Genomic DNA, 22,560 nt, shown 5'->3' on the forward strand with positions numbered 1-22,560 from the left:
TGTATTTTTCAAGGCAGAGCTGTAAAGAAGGAAACAGCAGCTTAGAGCGAAGATGCACTGGAAATTCATTAGGGCTCTGTGTGAAATAGGGCTCCAAGACACAGCTCTGCTTATGAGAGCGCTCTTTTCCCCTAAAGGCAGAATTCTTAGCTTGCTGCAAGTTAATTGACATTGCTGAAGCCAGCAAGAGTGTGGAGCGATGGTGTATAAATAATGCTCTTTCAGCTGCCTGGTTGTGTAATGATAGAGCAGGAATGGGGCAAACAGGTTAAAAAGAAAAGGTGTATGGGGGTGATCCTGCTTCCATTTGAGCCAGTCTTCAAGGAGCACTGGCTATAGGGAGCAAAATGGGAAGTGCCATCATAGAAGCTGGTAATTCTGTTATTCCAGCACTTTTTGTTACTTCTCCTTATGTGAAGGAGCTTAAGAGTCTGAACTGCATTCTGTCAAATCCAGAGCAGGCTGGTGGCCATGCCTTCTGAGTCTTTTAATGATGCAAAATAAAAAAGAAGTCCAAGAGTAGCAACATCCGAGTTTGCTCTTGGCAGCACGACGTTCGGCTTCATGTTGCTGATGAGATCTTGTGCTCTGTCATTCCTCTGCTGTGAACCGCAGCAGTGAACAAGCTCATTCTGTGTACTGACACGCTAGTAATTTGTTCCTTCCTATGGAAGTGTGTATTATTTAACGTATTTCCTTGGAATGTAAATGCGTTGGCGTGAAAACGAAACCAAAGCACATTCTACTGCACGCCTCTTGGCATGCTCTGGGCATGTCCCACCTCACACACACAGAGTCCAAAATGGTTTGTAAAATATTTTGCTGAAAATAGTTTACTCCGGCTAAACTCACACGTGAATTAGGGGCTGGATACTGGGGCAGCCTGGGGCCCAGGTCTGCTTTGAAGAAGGTGAGCACACCGAGCTGCACGCTGTTAATTGGCGTGAGTGATGCCGGTGGCTGGGATGCTCCGACGGCGACGTACTGTGTGTGCTGGCCAGGCGGAAACGCTGCAGCTTCCCCTCTGCTCCGTCTGTCTGCGAGAGAAATAGGTTTCCTGCGCTTTGCTGGTTTTAGCCCACCTGCAGATGTGAGTCCGGACGCCCTTCCTCTTCTGGGTGGTGATTAGAAACCGTCTGCGGTCAGAAGCAGGGTTGGGAGGAGGCAGCTCGGGAGGCGTACGAAGGGCCGAGGGGCACCCACAGAGTGTGCTCTGCGTGCTGGGGACTCCCGCACGGTGCTGGGGCCAGGGTGTGGGCTCTCTTCAGCTCCAGAGCACGGCTAGAGGAGGTGCACTGTCACCAGGAATAGACTTAATAAATTAGGGAGAGGAAGTGGCTTTGGATTGGGGTTTGGGGTTTTTTTATTTTTATTTTTTTTCCCCCAAACCTGTGAGCTAGTTCAAAATGTGGTATTTGGGGGTTTCTGCTCAAGCATGATAATGAAATTTGTAATAAATTCAAAGGAAGGTGATTCCCCCGGCCCTGCCAGTGACCTGTATTCCCAGACACCCTCTTCGTCTGGGTGGCCTCAGAAGGAGCCGGGGGTCTCATGAAACCCGTGTGCCAGGGAGCACAGCCCTAACCCATCCCACCGCCGCATCCCAGGCGGTTGTGTTGGTGCTGATGCCGCAGACCACGCAGGCATTAACTGGCTCTGTGTATCCCCAACAAGCAGCAGGAATGTCTTTGCCAGCTTTCTTACTGAGATCTTTCAAGGCAGCTGGGATTTGGGGGCTGGTAGCAAGCAGTGTCCTCCCCCGGGAGCAGCGGCTCAGGCTGAGCCCGTGGCTTTGGTAAACGAGGAGCTGGTGCTTTACAGAGCTGAGTGTAATATTAGCTGGGGGCTCACACTCGGCTTGCGTGGGGGCAGGTGCCCAGTCGGGGCGGCACGAGGGAAGCGGGATGCAGGGAGCATTGCTGCCGGGACAGCCCCCGCGGTCCCAGGGCACGGGGATGCGAGCGCAGGCACGTCCTGGGTTTGTTTCTGGGCAAGCTGTTGGGACCTTGCAGGAGCTGGGGATGTATCGTGAGCTTGGGGAGGGGTGTTTTTTCTTGGTTTCAATTTCTAGGAGAGCTAGTTGAACCTTTTATCGTCTTCCACACAGCGTTTTTAGCTTTGTTAAGTAAAAACTTATTGCAGGTGTTGGTGGGGGGGAAGTGTTTGTGCAGAGATTCTTTTGCACTTGCAGCAGCCGAGTGGGTCGCGCTCTGTGGCGAGGGGCTCAGCGTGCCGGGGTGGCTCTCACCTGTGAGATATGTTTGTCCTTCTCTTCCTTTTTTTGTTTTTAACATATTTCGCTACACTTTGCTTTTGTTTAATTTTCATAAATTTAATTCATGCTTTTTTTTTATGTTTTGTTTCTTTCAGTTAATCACACACAGACTTTCAGGCCCAGAGTGGACTTGGTGCTTTCATGTGTTAAGTTGCTTGAGTTTCCCACCCTGTGACCCTTCTCATAACATTGTGTGAGTGGACCAAAGTGAAAGAGAAAATGAGCATCTTCGGTGGTTGCAGTGTAACGACTCGCTGTTATCTGTACAGAATTTATCAGGAGGTTTTAAGGAAGTAACCTTACCATGTACATTTTGTTAAACAAGGTCAACTAATCCCTAAAGTAAGATGTTTTGTTTAAACCCAGCAATTGAACAGCCATGTATAAAGTGACCATAACTGTTTGTCTGAACTCACCTTACTCACCAGCTAAATACTTGCTTTCTAGATTTTTTTTTTGTGATTGGCTCATCTACCTTCCCCTGTACATGCATAAATGTGAGGAGTGGCATGAAGAATGCCGAAACTTTTATTTTTCTAACAAAAGTCTCGATTTGAATAAGTTTTTAGAATGGGTAGAAAAACACAATGCTTAGACTTTCTGCCCTGGGAAGCTTAGTCTGAGTAACTCTCATTCCAGTAATTATATATTTTAATCCTGAATTACTCTAAACACTTTCTACATCATTTATAATATATATATATATATATATATATATATAAAGAGAGTGGTTGGTTAATAAAATTCATGGGACAATGTTTTGAATTTTCTTTACTGCTAAAGTAGAACATTTATATAGAAAGATTTTTCATAAGAGTTTGTTGTATAATGTGGAACTACAGGATTTGTGTAACTTTTCACTTGTCATTTACCAATGTATTTTACTGTTGTGGAAAAACTATTTAAGCGGTCACCTTTACTTTTACTCTTTAACCTTAAACTTATTATGTGCCTAAAAAGGAGAATCCCCTGATCTTGAGCTATGCATCGTATTTATGCCGATAGGCTCTATTCCTCTTACAAGGTGCTTCCTTTAATGCTCCGAATGCCTAGAAATCACAGCCTTGTTTTCCTGGGCAACCGAGCTTGGGGGAATAATTAGGATCAATATTCTTTTTTTCCACTCAAACCACTGTGTGATAAGGCAGGACAATAACTGAATAGAGACTTACTAGCTATGTTGTCATGGAAAAAGAGTTGGACCCAATTCTATCCATCAGATAATAGGCTAAAAGAAAGCAAATATTTTATATTAGCCCCCACATAGTGTCTTTAGAGTTTATTAAAACACTGGCTGGCTAAGTGTTAGTTGTGAATGTGTGCATTTTTTAGTTATTAATGTTTCAGGACTTCTCTGATATTTTTTTCCTTCTCTTTAAGCTAAGATGTCAGCAAATCCCTTGTTTGACTTGCAGATGAGGCGCACAGCCTCGCATCTGAGCTGTTACAGGTCTGTCTGAGGGTAGCGTTTTGCTGGATTGTAAAATGACGTTCTTGAACTCGCTTATCCCATTAAAGCAGCTTTTTTCCTCTTTTTTTTTTCTTCTAAATATATGCTCAGGTGTTAAACTGTTTTCATATGGACATTGGCATTTTATACAGATATATGGAAAATCACGTCAGTGTTAGTTGATGCGTGTAAGAACGAACCTCATGAAGATCTCACAGGTACCTTTTAGAACAGGTCACTTTTCAGAGTCAAAACTGTGTGCGCGTGCTAGGCCTCTGCTGAAAGCTGAACGTTTAATTTGTGAGGCTGTGCCTCCAGGTTAGATGTACTTTAGTGGGTAACTGTCAAATGTTAGAAGGGTTCATGTGTGGTTTTTTTCAGAGAAACACACAAGGAACCCAACCTATTGTTACATGCAAAAAGACAATTCCAGTTCACCACTGGCTACAGCCAAGTCATGTAGCAAATTAGGGGCAAGACTTTGATTTTTTTTTTGCTCATGAGAGAAACTCTGGTGCACTAATTGCATGAGTAAGTAGTGCTATTTGGTTCGCTGTTTTGCTTCTCAAGGCCAGCGTTACCAAGGCTGGGATAAAGCAAGAACTGCTGATACTGGCTGTGCACGCTGCTGCCTCGCCATCGCGTTTCAGTCGATAGTTTTTTCCCGCTCGTGCCGCAGCCGGCAAGATCTATGCAAATGATTTCCATCTGCCCTGGCTCCCCAGAGATCAATTCTTTTTTCCTATAATAACAGGTAGTTACAAATAACGATGATAACAATGAAAGAGTAAAAACCTTCAAATCCATGGGCATTGTGGAGAAATTTCCAGCTTTTTCTGATGAAGACATTCAGAATGTATGTAACAATATTTTGATGATGATGATTATATATACGTTCACTTTACGTTGTGATGGACGTACCTTTTCCTCATAGTTACTTGTTCTTTAGAGCAGTCAACATCATAATCTCCCCAATTGGACTCTGTCATTATTTTTTTTTCTCTAGTACTTGATTTTTCCTTTTGGCTGAGACAAGATTTAAGTATGTGGTATATAGGGTAGTTCTGTATTGTGTTTTTATTTAACAAGTTACAAATGCACGGTGATGCTAATCTCGCTCCAGTCCGAAGATTTACATCTTGTAGGCTAGAAGTGAAAGAAAAACCCTTCAGAAATAACTGAAGTTACACATCTTTCAGCTGTTTTATACATTTATCCATAAAAGGTTGGTATTAATGGGAAAAACTATCCATTTTTTTAATCATTTACACATTTACCATCATGTACGTTGTCTGCTTTATAATTTAAAATGTGTTTTGTGGGGCTCTGAGCTGTGTCGGCTTCACATCTGGCGGTGGTGGATGCTGCCCAGGGGAGATGGGTGGTTGGCCCAGAGCACGGGGACCTGCTCGGGGCGGGCAGCATCCCCTGGGGCAGGCAGCATCCCCCGGGCCGTGCTGCATCCCTTCACTTCGTCATTCCAAATGTCTTGGGCGTTCGTTTTTTTTGACTTTCAGTTCTTTCCACTCACTCTGTACTTTTTTTTTTCTTTTATTAAATCTCACGTGTATTTTGAGTTTTTGTGGTGTCGTTTATTTAGCAGTGGGTTTCCCGTGTTATCTAGTGGATCTCTGTTGAAATAGTAACGTGTAATGGCTGGGAGCTTACCAGTCACAGGACGTCTTATGACCATTGGGAACATTCAAAGATAAAATTAGCTAATTAATTTGCAATTAGCTAACTGTGCAGTATGCCGAAAAGCACCTCATTTGTAATCTGGGGAGAAATTCTAAGGTGTTAATTCAAATCCATCCCTTTTTGTGCAGAAGCGGCCTTTAAGCTTGTTTGTACTTCTGTGTTGTGGGATCTGGTGGCTGAGGGGTAGCGTTACCCGCAGGTTCGCTGACCTAATGATGCCCAAAGAGGCGATTTAAGGGCAGGATGAAAAGGGAGCAGAGATGGAGGGTGAGAGTTTCCTCATGGTACTTCCACAGCTTGTTCTGGAGAAGCACGTTGTACGCTTAGATCAAGGCCAGAAAAGAGCACAGCGTTAGTTTGGGGTGACTTTTCCAGAGAGCTGCTGCTGAAGCTTTCCCTGAAGGCCTGTTCTTGGTGTCTGTTCTGTGGCCATTGCTGTGTATGACCTTATGTTCAGTTCACTTAGGGCGCCTCTGGGGTTCATTTGGTATTGGACCGAGATCAAAGCTGCACTTAAGACAAAACCAAGGAGTGGAGTTTGGCTGATGCACGGTGTTTGCTGAAGTGGGGCTTCTGAGGGAGCTTTTTCTGCAGCCCCAGCTCCAAGAACAAAACCAAGTCGGTGACACTGGCTGCTTCTGAAATCTTTTTAGAAATGTGCAGACAGACTGTGCTATTGCTGCAGGAGTTGGCTTGTGCCGGAGACCTCTGCTTTTTGCATTCAATATGCAGCTTGCTTAAAAGGCCGTGGGCAGTTCTGGTCATCTTATGTGCTCTTCTTCGCATCCCACCGTCTTACAAGGGCGGGATGGGGACCCTGGCTGTGGCATCGTGCTGTACGGACACTGTCCGTCCACCCGCAGAGCTGACCAGCAGCGGTGGTTGGAGCTGGTGGGACGTTGCCTGTAGCCATCACCGACGAAGAGTGCGGGTGAAAGTCTGAGCCTGCGCTGGGTTTGAGTCGTGGCGCTTGAGCCTGTTTAATTTTTGAAGGATGAGCCTTAGTGGGGACTTTGCAGTTGGTACCAGGTGGTTTGTGTGAAATGTTTTACAACCTTTTCCATCCCAGTACGTTTTAAAGCCAAATCTTTTAGGAGGCCAGAGAAGAGAAAGTGCATTCAGGTACATAAGAATTAACTAGGAAACTAAGGTGGTGGAGTAGCCGGTCATTTTAAAGATGGGCCACCTGGTGATTCGGGATGACGTACACTGGCAAGTGTTTTTCCACAGGAGTGGTATTAAAATTATCGATTGAGATTTGTGCAAAGCTCCTGGAGATGCTTGCAAGAGAATGAGGAACGCAGGGCGTTGTTACACAAGCAGTTCGGCAGTGGGGTGGGTACATCCGTGTGTTGCAGTCCTGGAGCTGGAGCCTGGTGACCGTGGCCCTAGGACACGCTGATGCAGGAGACACCCCAAACCAGCCTCGTCTCCCTGTCCTGGGCTGCTCCACGGGGAGAGCTGCGCTGCTCTGAGGGACGTAACCTGTGAGGCAAGGACAGAGCAACCCACCGGCCCGGGCCGCTCGGTGGCACCTGCGGTCCTGGCCGGGATGGAGACGGCTCCGTGCCTCCCCATCCTGCATCTCCACAGCACGTGACTTCTCAGATGTTCCCTGTCAGCAGTCCTTCCCTTTCCTCATTAAAATTTTAAATCGATCCTCTGATCACCAGTTCCAAACAAGAACTTGGCAGCCATGAGAGCTTCTCCATGTTGCGATGGCTTAAATTCAAATGTCTCCTGTGCACCCAGCCCCGCTCGCTATCGGGCGGCATACGTTAGATTTGTGTTTTGACCTTTCATGCTGTCTTTAATGTAAATAACTGAAACTTAAATACTGATTCTCTTTTGTTCTTTCTGTAGCTTTTTTAGTCTTCCCAGTGCGTGCTCCATAACATCAGGAAGACATGTTAATTAGAAGATTTATTAAGGCCAAAACATCTCATGCAGAAGAAATTAATTGGTGCTTTCACCTTTAAGCTTGCAATATATTGCACAGAAGAGATTATATAGCAAGGACTAAGATGCACCGTATCTTTTGATTGGGAAAAGTTTGATCAGGTTTCTTGATAAAATTGAAATCTAAAGTACTTGTCAAAAGATAAATTGCTAATGAAGGCTGCTGCATGGCTTGCACTAAACCCAAAACGCTAATCTCTGGGCGAGGGCCCGTAGGAACAGCTAACACCGACCCAGCTTCCAGAGACGAGGCCCAAAGCTGGGTTAGCCCCAGGCGAGATTTCGGCTTGCTGCTTGAGCTGCCGCTGTCCTGGGGTTTCCGTGCGTCCCCTCCTCGGTCTGGCTTTGGGGTGTAACGGGGGAACCTCCTAACGACCCTAACCTTCCAGCTGGATTCTCGCGTTTCTTAGCAATAACTCTTCCGTGTAGCTTTTTCCTGTAGACTTACGGGTTTTATAACAAAAATCCCCCTGCTCCGTTTGTTTAGTTTCCCTGGGGCTGCACACGCTGCCTCACAACTTGCCCCCCTCCCCACTCGTGGCTTCGGGACGGTGACGCTGCCTGGCCAGCCAGGGAACCGTTGTAAAGGACAACTCCACCTTACCCGTTAACGGAGGGGAAACGGTTTAAAGCTGGAGACTTGGCGTTCCTGGTTGTGAGTTCTGTGTTTAACGGACTGATTTCCCCTTACACAAAGCCTTGTTTAAAGGAAAAACAAAACAAAACCAAACCCTAAAAAACCCCCAAAAAACCAAAACCAAGTGTGATGTCTGTGCCCCAGTCTAACTTCACACAGGAACAGCGAGAGGCCTCACTTGATCTTTGTTTTGAAACAACCTTGTAAACGAATCTCAGGAATGACCTGCTTGTACCAAAGCTGGGTTTAATAAAAACAAAACTGATTTGTTTAACAAACATCTGTTAAAACCATGTTTTGTACACTAGTTACATTCACCGGAACAACACAGCGCTGTGTCCAAATTCACAACCCTTGCTATTATTCCAGGTTCCCCCAGTTAACCCTACCCTGTATGTCTGTGTTTAACGTGTGCTGTCCCCTGTGTGTCCCCAGCAGAATCCCCCTGCCCCCCCCTTCTCCAAGCTGCTGCTTGTCCTGTGCCATGGTGTGTCCTGCCACGGGGCTGGGGTGTAAGACCAGCAGAAAGCCAGCCCTTGGTAGGAGCTTCAAAGGAATCTTGCACCCCGAGCCCCTCCCTAGTGCTGGGTGGCGTGACCGGAGCGGGACGAGACCTGGCTGTGAACAGCGGGGTGGGGGGCAGGAGCCCAGCGAGGGTCCCACTGTGCGGGCTGGGTCTCCATCACCACCCAGGAGCTTGTTGAGGCGGAGAGGATGGTGTAGAGGCACTGACTGCCGCAGGCACCGAGCTCCTGTCCCTGGGGCGCATTGTATATGATGCCAAAATCTCTGGAAGCCCTTGGCGTAACTTAGAAGGTGGAAGTAAATCTCAGCAGGTAACAGGTACGTGGCCTGAAAATAACCAAACTGGGCACGCGGGGAAGCTCTGGAGACTCCTGCCGCTTGCAGGCAGTGGGGACTAAACCCCGTGACAAGCGCGTTCATCCCATGTGGCTCATCCCTGCCTGTGCCCGCTGCCGCAGCGAGCAGGGACGAGGCACCGGTGCTGCAGAGGAGGAGGGACGGGGTGAGAAGCAGCCAGGGTCTGACCGGGCCACCTCTCTGTGGCCGTGGAGTCGGAGCTGGAAGTCGCTTAGGGTGGCTCTGCCTGTCCTCATGTCTGTCTGCCCTGCACCGCACAGGAGGGAAGCTGGAGCAGCGGTGCTGAGCAATGACAAACACTTTGCTGCTGCTTCGATGACTCTGTTAAACTTGTCTCTGTTCTCTTTGAGTCTAACCAATCTAATTCCTTTGGCAGAGCTTCTATCCGGTTTGGAGCTATTGTCGAGTTAGATTCCCATTTGGATAGGTAAATGGGGAATAAAAGCTTTCTTCTTTAATTTTTTTCCAAATTTCTCAGAAGATTTGATTAAGTTCTGTTTGCCATGACCGTAGTTTGGTCACTAGTGGGGTTCAAGTTGCACGTCTTGCTGAGGAAGAATGAGGGGGAGCTGCTGAGACCTGCCAGGAGTTAATGCATCACTTGATCTAAGTGTACTTTTCTGCATTCTGAAAGAATCAAACTGTAAGTACTGTTCAAATTGAATTTAAAATAGTAAAGCCAATTAGGAAAAAACCCAAACCCCCCCAAACCCAAAAACAACAACAAAAAACCCCAGCAGAGGCAACCCCACAAGTGAGATGTAAAGGAAGCCCAACAGAATAAACAGAAAGGCTTTACACGCGTCAGAAAGCACTCGCTATCGGTGACATCTGGGTGCTCTGAAAGATCTCTGCCGTCCCGGTGCTGGTTGCTGTTTATCGCTTCTGTGCCTTTCTTTTGCACATCAGCAAATTTTGTCAGAAACCCGTAGTACGGTGAAATGACTATTGTATTACTCTTCCCTCTGCTGTTTTCTTGTGTCTTGATCAATTCTCTGACCACAGAAGTTTATTTCTTTAATTTTATTTCTTTATTTCTGCAGCCGTGTAAATGAACTCTTCTTCTAGGTCATCGCCCACCGTAAGCAGTGATACCGAGTCAGGTCTATGATCCAAACCCCTCCGGTGAACGCTGACCCGCAGCAAGGCAGCTTCGTCCTTGCACGCAGCGGTTCCCGGGCGACCTGCTGTAGCTGTTGGCGCGTTTCCTCTCGGTGGTGGCTGATGAACGGGCAAGGTGGCAGTGGCGAGGGGTGGCTCTGAATTGCTTCGCTGTCTCTGTAGGTGATTCAATGTTTGGTTTATGTTTTGGCTCTGATTCAGCACCTGAGCATCTGTGTGCAGCAAGGAAACTTCCTGAAGGACAGAACAATTCTGTGGATGGATTTGGGGACCTCAGGTGTAACTGCAGCTTTGCTTACGAGGTGGTGGGGACTTCAGGAAACCTGGTCTGAAGGAAGGCAGCAGCGGGAGCGCCCGGGTTGAGGGGTGTGCCTCACCCGGCCAAGGCCCCGCAGCGGGACAGATCCTGCTCTGCGGGCACAAACCCACCCTCGCTGCTCTGCCGAGGGCCAGAGCCTGGGACGGGAGCTGTGCCCCTGCCCAGAGAGGGAGGAAGCAGCCTTCCTCTTCCTTGCCAGGTCAAGATGAGACACTGTAAGAGCTCTTTGAAAATACTCTGTAAATGTTCTCTGGAGTTTTACATGGCCCAAATATTCCCCAAAACAGCAATCCTCACAAAAGTAGCCCTGAATACATCAAACCTGTGCCAGCACTTGCTGTGCCAGATGAACCTGGTACGTTCTCTCCAGTAACTGGTGTGTAGCAAAATGGTTACAGGATCCACAGCGGTGAGTTTAGCTACAGGGAGAATAAACTCGTGTCTGTAGCACACGGGCTCTGCGCAATCTGAGCAGGCACAGACGTGAGAGTCGTCATTGCTGAAACTCTTGCAGAGCGGTTGCCGCCGGTACTGCCGCCGCCTGGGTGTGCGCCGGCGGCTCTTGGCACTCGTTGCTCGTCCAGGCAGTGCAGGAAGGACATGAACAGCCTCAGACTCCGTTCTGCTAGTGAGAAGGGAATTTGTGCAGCTTTCACTATCAAAAATGTTCTTTTCTTAATGAGAATGATCCTATTGCAACAGCAGCTTCTTCCTGAAGTTTGCAGCTTGTTCTTTAGGGCAGGAAGTGCCGTTCGTAACGATGACAGGAACGCAAAGGTAAGCGGCACTTTTAACCTGCCGAGGCCAAGCCACGGGTGTGCGTTCCCTTGTTGTGACTCCACACTGGCATCGGTGTGCCGAAGGGACCCGCGCTGCCGGAGAGAGGCAGCAGATCCTGGGAGAGCAGGCAGGCTCCAGTTCCATCCCAGCATGGCGTCTTGCACCCTGACTGGGAACACAGGACCCTGATGGGCCTTTCATGCTGACTTTGTCTTTTAGAATGAACCCCTTATTAATGTATGCTTTTGAATGTTGGTCGCATAGCTGTGCAGAGGTTTGGAAAAGCAGGTTTGTTCATGGTTTTTAATGTGCCATCCACCTTACGTGTCAGTATGTACCTGGGCTCAAAGCTGGGGAAAAACCACGAGGTTACGGTGGTTGTGGCACAAAGTTAGAGCATGTTAATTACCAGGTGTAGAATGTTTCTGCTCGTATTTCCACTGGTTAACGCAGCTGGTGAAGATGCTTGAGATGGGGCAAAGGGCTGGGAGGAAAAGCAGAACCAGACCCCACCTTCCTGCAGGGACCTTTGTGGGCTTGTGGCTGGACTCTTCAAGGAGCACACTAAGAACGTGCAGACCAAACTTCTATTTTATTTAGTGAAAACTACAAAAGACAACTTGCCTCCTTCAAAAAAATCAGCCAGCTTGTGATAGAAAGGGAAGGTGCTGCACTGGGGGAGGGAAGAGCCCCACCACAGAATGAAACCCCTCCCTGAATCAGTACCATACCCCAAGCGTGCCGCTGCCCCGGCTGCGTGGCACCTCGTAAACCTCGGCTGGTCTAGAACCCCAGCCCAGCTCCCGCAGCGTCCCCGGGCCAGGGTGGAGGCTCCCCCCGTAGCGCTCACAGCTCCTGGTAGCTCTGGCTCAAAGTCACCGCTGGCTCAAGTCGCAGCTGCTCACAGGTGTCATTGCACTGTCTCTGATACTAAATGTTTCTTTCTGGAACACTCAGGCACCCCTTTCGTTGCGGTTTAAAAAGAAAAGGCTCTCTCCCTGCACACACACAAAGCTTGCTCTGTTCTCAGTGCCAGTCCTGGCAAATGCAATCCTTTAGAAAGCATTATCTGTTAGCAGAGCTGCTCAGGACGATGCTCCTGCACAGCTCAGCCTTCAGGAATTGCTCTCCTATGAGGTAAGACGATGCGCAAGGGAAGAAGGAAGGCCAGAAACTCTTCCGGCACTGAGGAGCGCTGCTGTTAGGCAGCAGGAGGGTCTCCTTGCTCCTGTCTCAGCCCCGTCCCCTATTTATTTATCCTGCATCATTAGCATTTAGCCTGTGCAGTTTCTGTGGAATCCCTTCCTGTTCTGCAACAGGACTGGCAGCTCTGGTGGTGTTACTCATCCAGTACTGCCTGGGTTACACCTTCAGACTAGGATAACCTGAAAATGCTGGCCCTGCTGTTTTAAAACAAAACCAAAACAACTAAGAAAACACTTATTTGAAAAGAACGTGTAAGGCTGGCTTTTAAAAGTGCAATAGAGGTTCAAACTGACCTTTGTAGTTTGTAAAACTGCTTTGCTATGGAGATTAGCAGTTAATAAAAAATGAGGGAGGGATTAATTAAAGACATTTTGTGTTGTCCAGTCCCGTAAGAATAAATTAAAACGACTCTGAACGGCACATGCTGGGTGGCGTGGGCCCAAGGCAACAGTGATCGCGGACAAGAAGCAATTTCCCACAACTCACAGGAAGTGGGACTGGTCTTTAATGGCTTAAGCAGGAAGGAGCACAGCCCTTGGCACCCTGGATTCCAGGGTAAGGCCGTAGAAAAACGAAGGTTTGGTTCTCTAAATCAAAACCTGGGTTCCTCCCTGAGGACCACTCATACAGAGCTGCCCCTGCCTCAAAAGCAGCTCCTGTTGGCTCTCCCACGAGGCACATCAGATTAGCTCTAATGAGAGAACAATGGAGGGAGTGGGATGAAAGGCTCCATCTGTCACACTTCATACGGCTACTTTAAAAATAAACTGAGATGCCTGGTTCTCTCTGGTGCAGTTCATAGCCTTCTGCCAACTGGATCCCTGAGTTGTAGGATTGTGCCCAAGTCCCTCCTCTCCCCAGCTTCCTGTATTTAAACGATGTTAAAAACTGAGGGGCAGCGCACACTGCTTGGGAAGGACATACAGAATAGGCAGTACTAAACATCATTATCCTCTGACAGCACTTTTGCTCTGTTGTGTCGGCCGCTCTGTTCGCCAGGACCTACTGGTTCTGCAGTTGCTGCTCCCGCGGCAGCGACTCTCCCCCAGTCCCTGTCAGGCGGCTGTAGGGGCGGACACGGGGAGCTGCCTCCTCCAGCCCTGGGCTGGGGGCACGGCCCACCCGCGCTCACCCTCCCACCCCCCTCCTCACGGTACAGGTGTCTGAATCCATCGTAGTAGTCATCAGTCTCCACCGTCTCATCAGGAACTGGGGCTGCAGTTGACGTGAAAGGTGCTAAAACTGGCTGGTTTACGGTGACCCTCACCCTCTCTTGAAGGGAATTCCTCAATCCCGAAGGGCCGTGGTAGGGCAGCCTTGCCTTGGGACAGCCCTGGATGGCGTGACGGGTGGGACAGAAAATATACACAGCATTGGATGGCTGCAAGCGCATTAGCTCTTGATCCACAAGTTCCTTGCAGTGGATGAAGTCAGTGCTGTTAATCTGTAAGGAGAGATGCAGGGTTGGGGTTTCTTTTTTGTAAGTTCATGATAAATTTCTCTCTCTTCTGGCCACGCTCCTGTAACTCTGTAATGAGGGGCCGGGCAGGGACAGGCTGTGAAGGATGCCTCCCTGGATGCCCATCAGCGATCTGCACCTTGGCCCTCATGCACACCACTTAGCCGGAGCTCCTGAACCACCACACAGAAGGTGGGCGAGTGCTCCCTTTTAGAAGGTGACAACAGTCAGGAGGGACAGCAGGAGGGTAGGTTACTTCAGACAAAGTCAAGACCACAAAATGAGGTGACAGTAAGTTGACAGCCTGGGTGTTTAAGCCTTCTAGGTATACAGTCTTAAAAGGTATGGTTTATGAAATTGGAGAAAAGCTTTAGGGAAAAAAAAAAAAACAACCAAAAAACCCCAACAAAACAACAGAGCTTGGTGTATCATTAGAAGCCAAACTGATTATATTTTAAAAGCAATGTAACTGTACTTAGAAGTTTCCACAGTGTTCAGTGGGAGGCTGGGGACACAGTGACAGGTTTTTTTGGTGCTCTTGGACACTCCCGTTGTGGGAGAGTCCCTCCTTGCTCAGCAGGCAGGGAGCTGTCTGTGGCCAAGCAATTTGGAAGCCTCCCTCCCCTGCTGCAGGAAAGGCCCTCTGCCCAGCCCCAGCCCGTGGCGCAGTTTTATTCCCTCTGTCGTTAGCACTAGCAAGGTCCGCAGCAAAGGCAGAACGTGAACGCACACTTCTCAGAAGTCCACTATAGTGCAACGTTGGTTGTAAATACACGTGCGCTTTATTAATTTATTGGTGTCCTGGCCTCAGGCTTTGTGACCAAAGGCCATTTTGATTCCTACCTGTGCTTTTTTTAGCAGATCAGTAATAACAGGAAACCAATCAGGAGTCAGCCTCTCCAGCTCTAAGGTGATGATCACCAAAGCCAATGTGGAGCCCTTAAACTGCAACAGCTGGTGGCACGCCATACAGTGCTGTAGCTGTTTGGTCAAGAATGCGACGTGGCGGGAAGGATTCATCTGAGGCAGCCCGTGTAGTAGATGGGGGCAGTTGGACATCACCATGGCATGGAACTGGAGAGAAGATAAAGTGTGTATATATATATATATACATATTTAAAAAAAAAAAAAGCAGAGGTCAGTGAACTTTGTATGTTTTCAAATGTTATCGACCACAAGTACAGACTAATTTCATCTCCTATCAGGAAACCTAAAGGGTTCCTCCCCCACCCCCCCTTTTTTTTTTGTGTGTGTGTTTTGTGTTCGTACTTGCCAACCATTGAACTGGGTTTTTTTGAGCTTATGATGAATGTAAAAGGTCTGTGTTTCCTAACCATTTCTGAAGTTATCCAGATTGCTATCCAGCGATTGAATTCAGGCCAGCAGATACGAATAGAATAAAACCAATAGTAATGACTGCACTCTGAATTTACTGAGGAAACAAGCACCTAAGAACGGCAGTTTTCACAATCAGCAGCCCAAGATGGCATAATATTTGCACATAACTTTAAAAAAGGGATCCAGGATGTGTTCGTATCACATGATTTTTGCCTTACTAGCACATGATCGTTTCTTGAAGATAAAGTTTAATTGTTTCTATCAAATGTTTAGTAACTGCAATGTGAACTAAGTGCCAGACTGGGGTAGTCTCATTGCCTAAAACAAGGGTGAATAATTAGTGGGATGAAAAGGCAAATGGTTTAAGAAAAAAACCTGTGTGTGAAATGTAGCAAAACTCTGACAGCTTTCTATGTACAGTATTAATAGAATGGAAATAGTTAGAAATATTTTTGCAGTGTGTATTTAAAAAAATAAAAATGGCATATAGTTGTGCATTATGAGAATCTTTTTAACGTCCATTTTAGTTGTCCTTTAAAGATGGGAGTAAATTTTTTGAGCAAAATGAAAAGTTTTAAATAGTAGAAAACTTAAAATTTTTTAAAAAATCACTGTAACATTCTTCAAAAGACTTGCAGATAGCTACGAACGGGTAGTTTGCAAAGCACCTTGGGAAGGATGTGTGGGTGTGTGTATGTGTGCGCATCTGTGTTTTCTAGTCTTATTTGATAAGGAGCTGTTTCTTTAAAGAAAAAGAATTTGCAAAACTTAGTGCTTACGATGTCTAAGAAATCCATTGGTGTTGCTGTGTAAAGATCCCAGTGAAGCTTATCTAGTATAATTCTTTCCATTCTCAAGATCTCAGCTGGAGAACGTTTACAACCACTCTGCACTGCGAGCATCTTCACCGATGGTATTACCTGTAAAAAAAAAAATAAAAATAATAAAGAAGCCAACATCCTACACAGTGCTGTGTGTGTTTCTCTGTATTGCGAAGGGATCTGACAAGTTTAAACACATCCCAAAGTGCTGAGCTCCTTCAGGAGACCACTTTCCTAGGTAAGTCCCATCTGAAATGAAGACCAGCCTGTGCTCGTCACAGGGCAGCTGGCTGCGAACCAGCCGTTCACCTCCTGGGTCACCGTGAGCCCCCTGAATGCTGCATCGGTGATGCACGTTCCCTGCTACCAGTCTCATTAGTTTTGCTCCTCCAACAAGCGAGGAGAAAGCTTCCTGTTGGCCTGTTTTACGGGGCGTTCTGTTACGGGGTTGTCTTGTTTCCTGCGGTCATTGACTCAGCTTCTCCTTTTTAGCTGAGGGGAAAAGAACAACCTCAGTGTGACACATCCTAAGAAAGGCTATGAAGAGCATTTCACCACAGCAGAGGTTGTTCGAAGAGACATGCATGTCTGACTCCAACTTCTAGGTTTCCTGTTCTTTTTCAAAACAGAATGAAGGAAAGAGGAGAAAGGCAAGCGGAAATGCATGTTTGTAAATGACTGAAAGAGTCTATCGGTGCACTTCTGCCATGAGAGATTATCCTGTGCAATCTCACACTTACATGGACAGTTGCTGATTTTACATGCTCACCTTGAGGTGCAGACCTGAGTCATTTCCTCACGAGGTTCAGCAACCAGTTTCAACTCCAAGCAAACTCATCTATTTTAAGCTTCCTCTGAAGAACCTCTGCTCTGTCTCGCCTACCTTCCCCTCCCAGGCCCTCTAACAAGGAATTACAGCACTCTGATGGTGCGCGCACAAAGCTGTGCAGCTGCATCTTGACCGTTCCCCTCAGACTAAGCCTTACTGTGAGCCGTGGATTCTGAAAAGAAGAGAGAGGTTTAAGGGCAGGAGGAGGGAAAGGCGTCCATTACATGAGCGGACACAAGTCCTTCATCCATGAAGGTCACAATTCTTCCGAACAATGATGAAACAGGACTAAAAATGTTACTGTCACCCCTTAGAGGACTACTTTGGGTAGATAAGTTAACATCTCATTACGCCCAAGTTGCTGAAAGACCTAGAAACATGAACTACTTGAACACAAGAGGTGAGTTTAGTGTGTTTAAAACTAAACATACAGACCTCATCTTCTTCATTGGTTTTTGCTGCGAGGACAAGGCAGGAAATTGCTATGCACTGAAGGTATTTTAATTGGGCCTGAAGGGAGAAGAAGAAAACACTGAGCAAAGAAGATAAGAGTCTTAGGGGAAATAATTGTCATGCTATGACAGAAGCACAAATTTCAAACTTTCATTTAAGTTACAGTTGCTTCTGAATTAGTTTAGCTGCAGAAATATTCATCTGAAGCTGGAAACAGAGCAAGGAAAGCCAAAGTGAAACAAAATAAATCTTGCTCTTGGTGCAATTTTTATTCATGCATCCCACAATTTTAAGACTGTGCAATGCTACAGTATTTACAACGCAATGCCACTCCTCTTCTCAGCTGAGATACTAATTAATATGCTTTTGCCAAATGCGAGTATCGATCTAAATAGAATTGAGAGCTGCAAGGCTCAGTGCAACTCGTTAACTTTGCTCTTGCTTCAACGGCAGAAAAAGTTGGCCCCACAGTTTGGTTAAAAATAGCAGTTTCAAAACTAAAATATTAAAAGTGATAATGCAAATGTTTTCTGATTAGCAGAGACAACCAGATGATAACGAATTCCTTGTGCTTATCACAGCATTTGGACCACAATTCACACAAACACTTATACTGAGGACTGTAAATCAGTGGAACCTCATCAAGCACGCCAATTCACACGTATGTGCCTTCCCCAGCAAAGACCCCAACTGCTCCCTAAATCTGCTGCCAAACATAGTACCTGCTTTGTGTATAAACTGATTATATACTCCTTACATCCCCAATCAGTAATCTAGCCAGGAAAAAGCTGATTCTCTACCTTTACTGATGCCAATAACCGATTAAGGATGCTGGTAGCTAAGGCAAACGTTTCAGGGTAAAACTGGAACCGAGAGCTTATTTCTGCAATCCAGAGAACCACTTTCTTGTAACATGACAGAGAGATATCTGTGCCCTGAGGGGAAGAAAAAGTTAGAAGAAAAATAGTTAGTGCCTTGATGATTTTGTTAACGTATCTCCAAAGGAAGACTCAAATCCTTCTAAGTGCTCTAATTAACATTTCAGATGTCTGAAGGCTTGGAATGAAGAAAGTTGTCGGCTGTGAGGGTGAGGGCAAGGGCACGTTTCGGAGCAGTTTAAAGCACTCATCTGTGTTGCCCACCCAGTCAGGCCCTAGCTGTGCTTACAGGGGCCTGGTACTGGAATTTGGTGGAGCCCTGAATAGGGCAGCACCCAGCCCTCCCCTTGCACAGCTGAACCACCCAGCTGAGCTCCTACAAACGAGGTGCTGAGTGTGCTCATTACTTCCCCCCTCCAGAGATGACTGAACCCTCCGATGCAGCATGTGTTTCAACAGGGAGAGAGAAACTAGAGTCAGGAGCAGGTTTTGATTTACTCCCCAAGATTTCTTATTTCACAGCCCTTGAATTTGCTTAGCCTTGGGACCACAGAAGCCAGGTGTATGACTCCCCCAAGGCAGAAGGCAAAACGTACTCAGTTTTTTCTTTCTTATATCTTATTTAAAGATGCATTCAGGTAAGAGGAAGGACTTTACTCTGGCTGCCATTGCAATGCCACATATAACCCGTGGCACGCATTTGAACGTTACTGTAGGAGAACTGAAAGAGCTGAGCAGCTATAGAACAGACAACATTTACCACCAGTTTGTTTAATATTACTCATCACATTATCCGTTTCACTGTTTTGCTTTATTTGGTAGTAAAAATGCTTAGTAAAAAAAATAGCATTTCTACACTATTGCAAAACAGAGACAAAGCTGGCAGGGCACTTTTGTGCATTCTTCCATGGATCTGATGCACTTTACAGAAGCAGCTGAGTGTAACTGTTTCCACTGTACACAGGGGGCCAGTAAGTGTTGTGGCTTCCTACGGCAGCAGACTGACTCGCTTTAGCAGCTGGGAATGGGGCTGGGCCTCAGTGAATTCCCTCTTCTCCCATCTGAGCAGAAGGGACTCAAAGATGGTGTTGAGCAAAGTTAACCCTAACATGACGTATTTATGGCTTTACCATCAGTTGTCTGCTCTTACCTGCTCCAGTAGATTTCCCAAAACTACTGAAGTCAAAAGAAAATACAAAGCACCTGGTTTACATGGGGCATTACTCAGATGTAAGATGGGACAAACACAGACCCTCCTCCCCCTCTGCTCCTTAAGCTTATTCCATGTGGGATGACTTTGCATTCAGGTGGATTAGATGGCAGGACCAGCACTGCATCTCTGCAGAGTCCCTTAGGAACTTCCAAAGAGGACAAGGGGAAATACCTTCAGGGTGAGATTCTGGAAAACTGGCACTTTCCAAATCCTAGCCTCTCTCGCTAAGGCATTTTCCAGGAAGCAGGCAAGTCTCGAGCTCTCTGGAGGTCCAGGGCACTTCATGGCAAGTCTTTGAGCCAGTTTCCCTGATGGGAGCCGCTGTCAAAACCAAGAAAAGAATTATAACGCAACATCCCAACTCCTTGAACTAAGTATGATTTCCTCTCGTGATGCCTTTCCTAAGTCGGGAGCAGCCATACGACTTGTTTGCTGACAGAGCAATCCTGTCATCCGTTTTCCCCAGGGGAAGCTCATGATGACAGAAAACATGTCAGATCGCCAAACAACAATGCAGTCAAGCTTTTTTCCTCCCGGGCTGTGTAAAGGCTTGCTTGAGTAACCTCGGGTGAACAGCAGCATTACTCCTTACCTTGTTCCACACATTCAGCTCTGCATCTGCAGAGCTCTTAAGCTGTAACCCCTTACCACCCGCTTTCAAATTTCTAGCACATAGAGAGCTATTGTTTCCCTACAAAAGTTCAAAGATGACTACTCTTAGGAGGTTTATTAATTCCCAGTTAACAGTTTTTCTTAAAGCAATTTAATCTTTCTCTGTTGAAGCACCACTTTGGAAACATCACTTTCCAGACTGAGCACGTATTTACATGAAATAAATGTCTCTGAATGATAGCACCTAAGAACCAAGCAGTGAGAACATCTCGGCCTGAAACTAGGTATTTCAATGCTGACGTTTTGGTGTCTATAACAGCAGAAAAAAGACATTACTAGATATAAAATTTTTGCTTTTCTTTGTAAAGAGTGGTGGATGCAGGCTCCCTCATCAGTGTTTTCTGGAAGCTCACACCGTTCTCTCTACAGCTCCATTAAAACCCCCCAAAAGTGACATGAATCCTCTGGAAACTGTTCTGCAGTTCTAAAGCTGAAACTCTGCGGTGCGTGTGCTTCACTGGCGGCAGGAACCGCACACGGCTGGGGCTTTCACTGCCACTGGATGTCAGAGCATCCAAACCCGACTGCCCGCACCCTGTCAGCAGGGGGAGAGCAGGAAAAAGCTTTATCTGTCCAGGCTGACGCACAGAAAAGTTTCTCCTTCTGTAGCCAGACAGAAAAAAAAAAAAAAAAAGAATTAATTAAAAGCTCACCCTCCGGCGACTCTCCCTGAGAACGGCACCGAGCAGTTCCCGCACCACCAGCGCCCGGCCTGCCCTTCCAGTCCCGCACAGCGACCGGGGGCGGCGGGGAGCCCCGTCCCGCCCCGCCAGGAGACCCCCGCCCCGCCAGGAAGAGCCGCGGCGCCGTCCTTACCGTCCTCACCGTCCCCGCCGGGGGTGCTGGGCCGGGCCCGCACGGGCATGGGGGCGGCGGGCGGGCGCTCGGTGCGGTCCCGCGGCCGGAGAGCGGCGCGGCGGGGCTCGGCGGGGCTCGGCGGGGCTCGGCCGGGCGGGACGGGCCGCACCGCCCGCTGCCATCCGCGGCTGCGCGCAGGACCCGCCCCGGCCCAGCCCGGGAAGGGCGGAGGGTGGCGGCGATGCCGGCGGAGCCCCGCCACGGATCCGTGAGGTGTCTCAGTGCCCTTTGCCCGCAGGCGCTGCTGAAGCGAGTAACTTCTGTGTAATAAAGGTACAAAAAGCAAGAGAAAGCTGAGAAAGCCCTTCTCAGCACAGAAGGGTCTCTAGGAGGGTCTCTGACTGCAGCCCCCCGGGTGACTGTGTTTGTCCTGGGAAAGCGCAGCCTTGTCCTGCACACAGCTTGATCTCACGGGGAGCGGCTCCGCTGGATCACCAGATCACTGCTCTCCTGGTCCAAACAGCTTGGCTCTTCTCAGATGAATGTTGTCTCAGCCCGCGTGGGCTGGTCCCACCTGCAGAGAGATCGCTGTGTCAGGCAAAGCCCTGCATTCCCAGGACCAGGACGTGATGAACCTTTGGCATAGCCCCAAACCGCCCCTGCCCCCTCTCCTGCCTTGACAAAAGCACTGCCTGTTCTTTGTCGTGGCCCCATCCACAATACCCTTTGGGTGCACCCACCCCATCCCCAACGCCCACCAGGAGCTGTTTTCCTTCCAGCCCCTGGAAAGGATCCTTTTTTTGTGTGTTTCATGGACCCCTGTCCCCTCCCAGGGCTGGGCCGCTCTGCCAGCACCGCATTTCATCCCGTATTTGCTTCCAACCAGAGTCTCTCCACCTTTCGCGAGCACTTTCCTCAGCTTTCCCCTTGGCACCTGGTTCCCTTTGTTTTTCTCACCCAGCATTTTCTGTGGGGAGCTGGTTAATTTTATGTTAAACCTTTTCTTATTCCTCAGCTTAGCCTGCCCACACACGACTCCCTGTTCTCTCTCCAGCCCTTTGGGTTATATATTTTTTGGTGCTAAATTACTCTATTAGTCTACAAATCTTTGCATACAGTAGAGCTCTGAGTAATACTGTGGCAATGTATAAATAACAAAGCGACTGTGTTTGCTGAACACCTTGTCCTCCAGCTTCCTGACTCACCTGGTGACGCTCGGCTGGGGGTGAGGGAATGGCCCCGTCCTGTCATTACCGGCGCGTTCCCGGCCCTGCGACACACCGGTGAGTTTGGTGGGTGAGATCAGAAACCCTTCTGGATGCCCCAGATCAATTCTGTCCACGTTCCTGCTCTTGCCTACAGCCCTCTGGCAAAAACACAGCGCAACTCTCACAGCCGGGGGGTTGTTTTGGTGCTCCACGCTCGCGGCTGGTTATTCTCTGGGATCCCAGGCCGCCGTGTCCGGAGCAAAGGCAGCGTGGGGAGGAGTGGGACTGGGACAACACCCTGCGACCTGCCAGCAAGAGGATTTGGGTGTGCAGAAATACTGAAGGGGGTGTGGGGGGGAAACAAGACACCGATCAGGGGTCAGGAACAGAAGGAGATGGCTGTTCTGCCCGTGTGGAGAACGGGCTGGGGCTGCAACCATGTCAGCTCTGCAGCCCTCTTAGAGCCCCGGGGCCCTCACAGACCCACTGGAGCCCTGTCAGAGCCCCCAGAGCCTTGTTAATCCCGCAGCCTCCTCAGGCCTAGAGCCGGAGCCCCCCGGAGC

At 48.0% G+C, this 22,560-nt stretch overlaps 2 protein-coding genes across 6 annotated transcripts in view; one reads left to right on the top strand and one right to left on the bottom strand.

Moving 5' to 3' along the window:
- SEPTIN8 (septin 8) overlaps nt 1–16,078 on the top strand; it is a 47,085-nt gene extending 31,007 nt beyond the window's left edge. For 2 of the 5 annotated variants that reach the window (XM_054841640.1, XM_054841638.1), the window contains exon 10: nt 14,646–16,078. In XM_054841640.1, coding sequence (XP_054697615.1) covers nt 14,646–14,811 — 166 coding nt within the window. In that variant the 3' untranslated portion in view covers nt 14,812–16,078. Of the gene's footprint in view, nt 1–2,370; nt 5,295–7,286; nt 7,934–14,645 lie in introns of those variants that run through there. The other 3 variants (XM_054841639.1, XM_054841641.1, XM_054841642.1) reach the window with 3 other exon arrangements.
- On the bottom strand, nt 15,749–22,236 carry CCNI2 (cyclin I family member 2). The gene is made up of 6 exons (XM_054841644.1): nt 21,995–22,236; nt 20,808–21,363; nt 19,491–19,640; nt 18,029–18,163; nt 17,211–17,285; nt 15,749–16,045 (listed from the first exon to the last, which is right to left on the bottom strand). Exons 3-6 carry the CDS (start codon nt 19,602–19,604, stop codon nt 15,749–15,751), a joined length of 621 nt encoding a protein of 206 aa, XP_054697619.1. The 5' UTR covers nt 19,605–19,640; nt 20,808–21,363; nt 21,995–22,236.
- Nucleotides 22,237–22,560: the final 324 nt, after the last annotated feature.

Source organism: Grus americana, chromosome 14 (genome assembly GCF_028858705.1).
Source record: "Grus americana isolate bGruAme1 chromosome 14, bGruAme1.mat, whole genome shotgun sequence".
NCBI lineage: Eukaryota > Metazoa > Chordata > Aves > Gruiformes > Gruidae > Grus > Grus americana.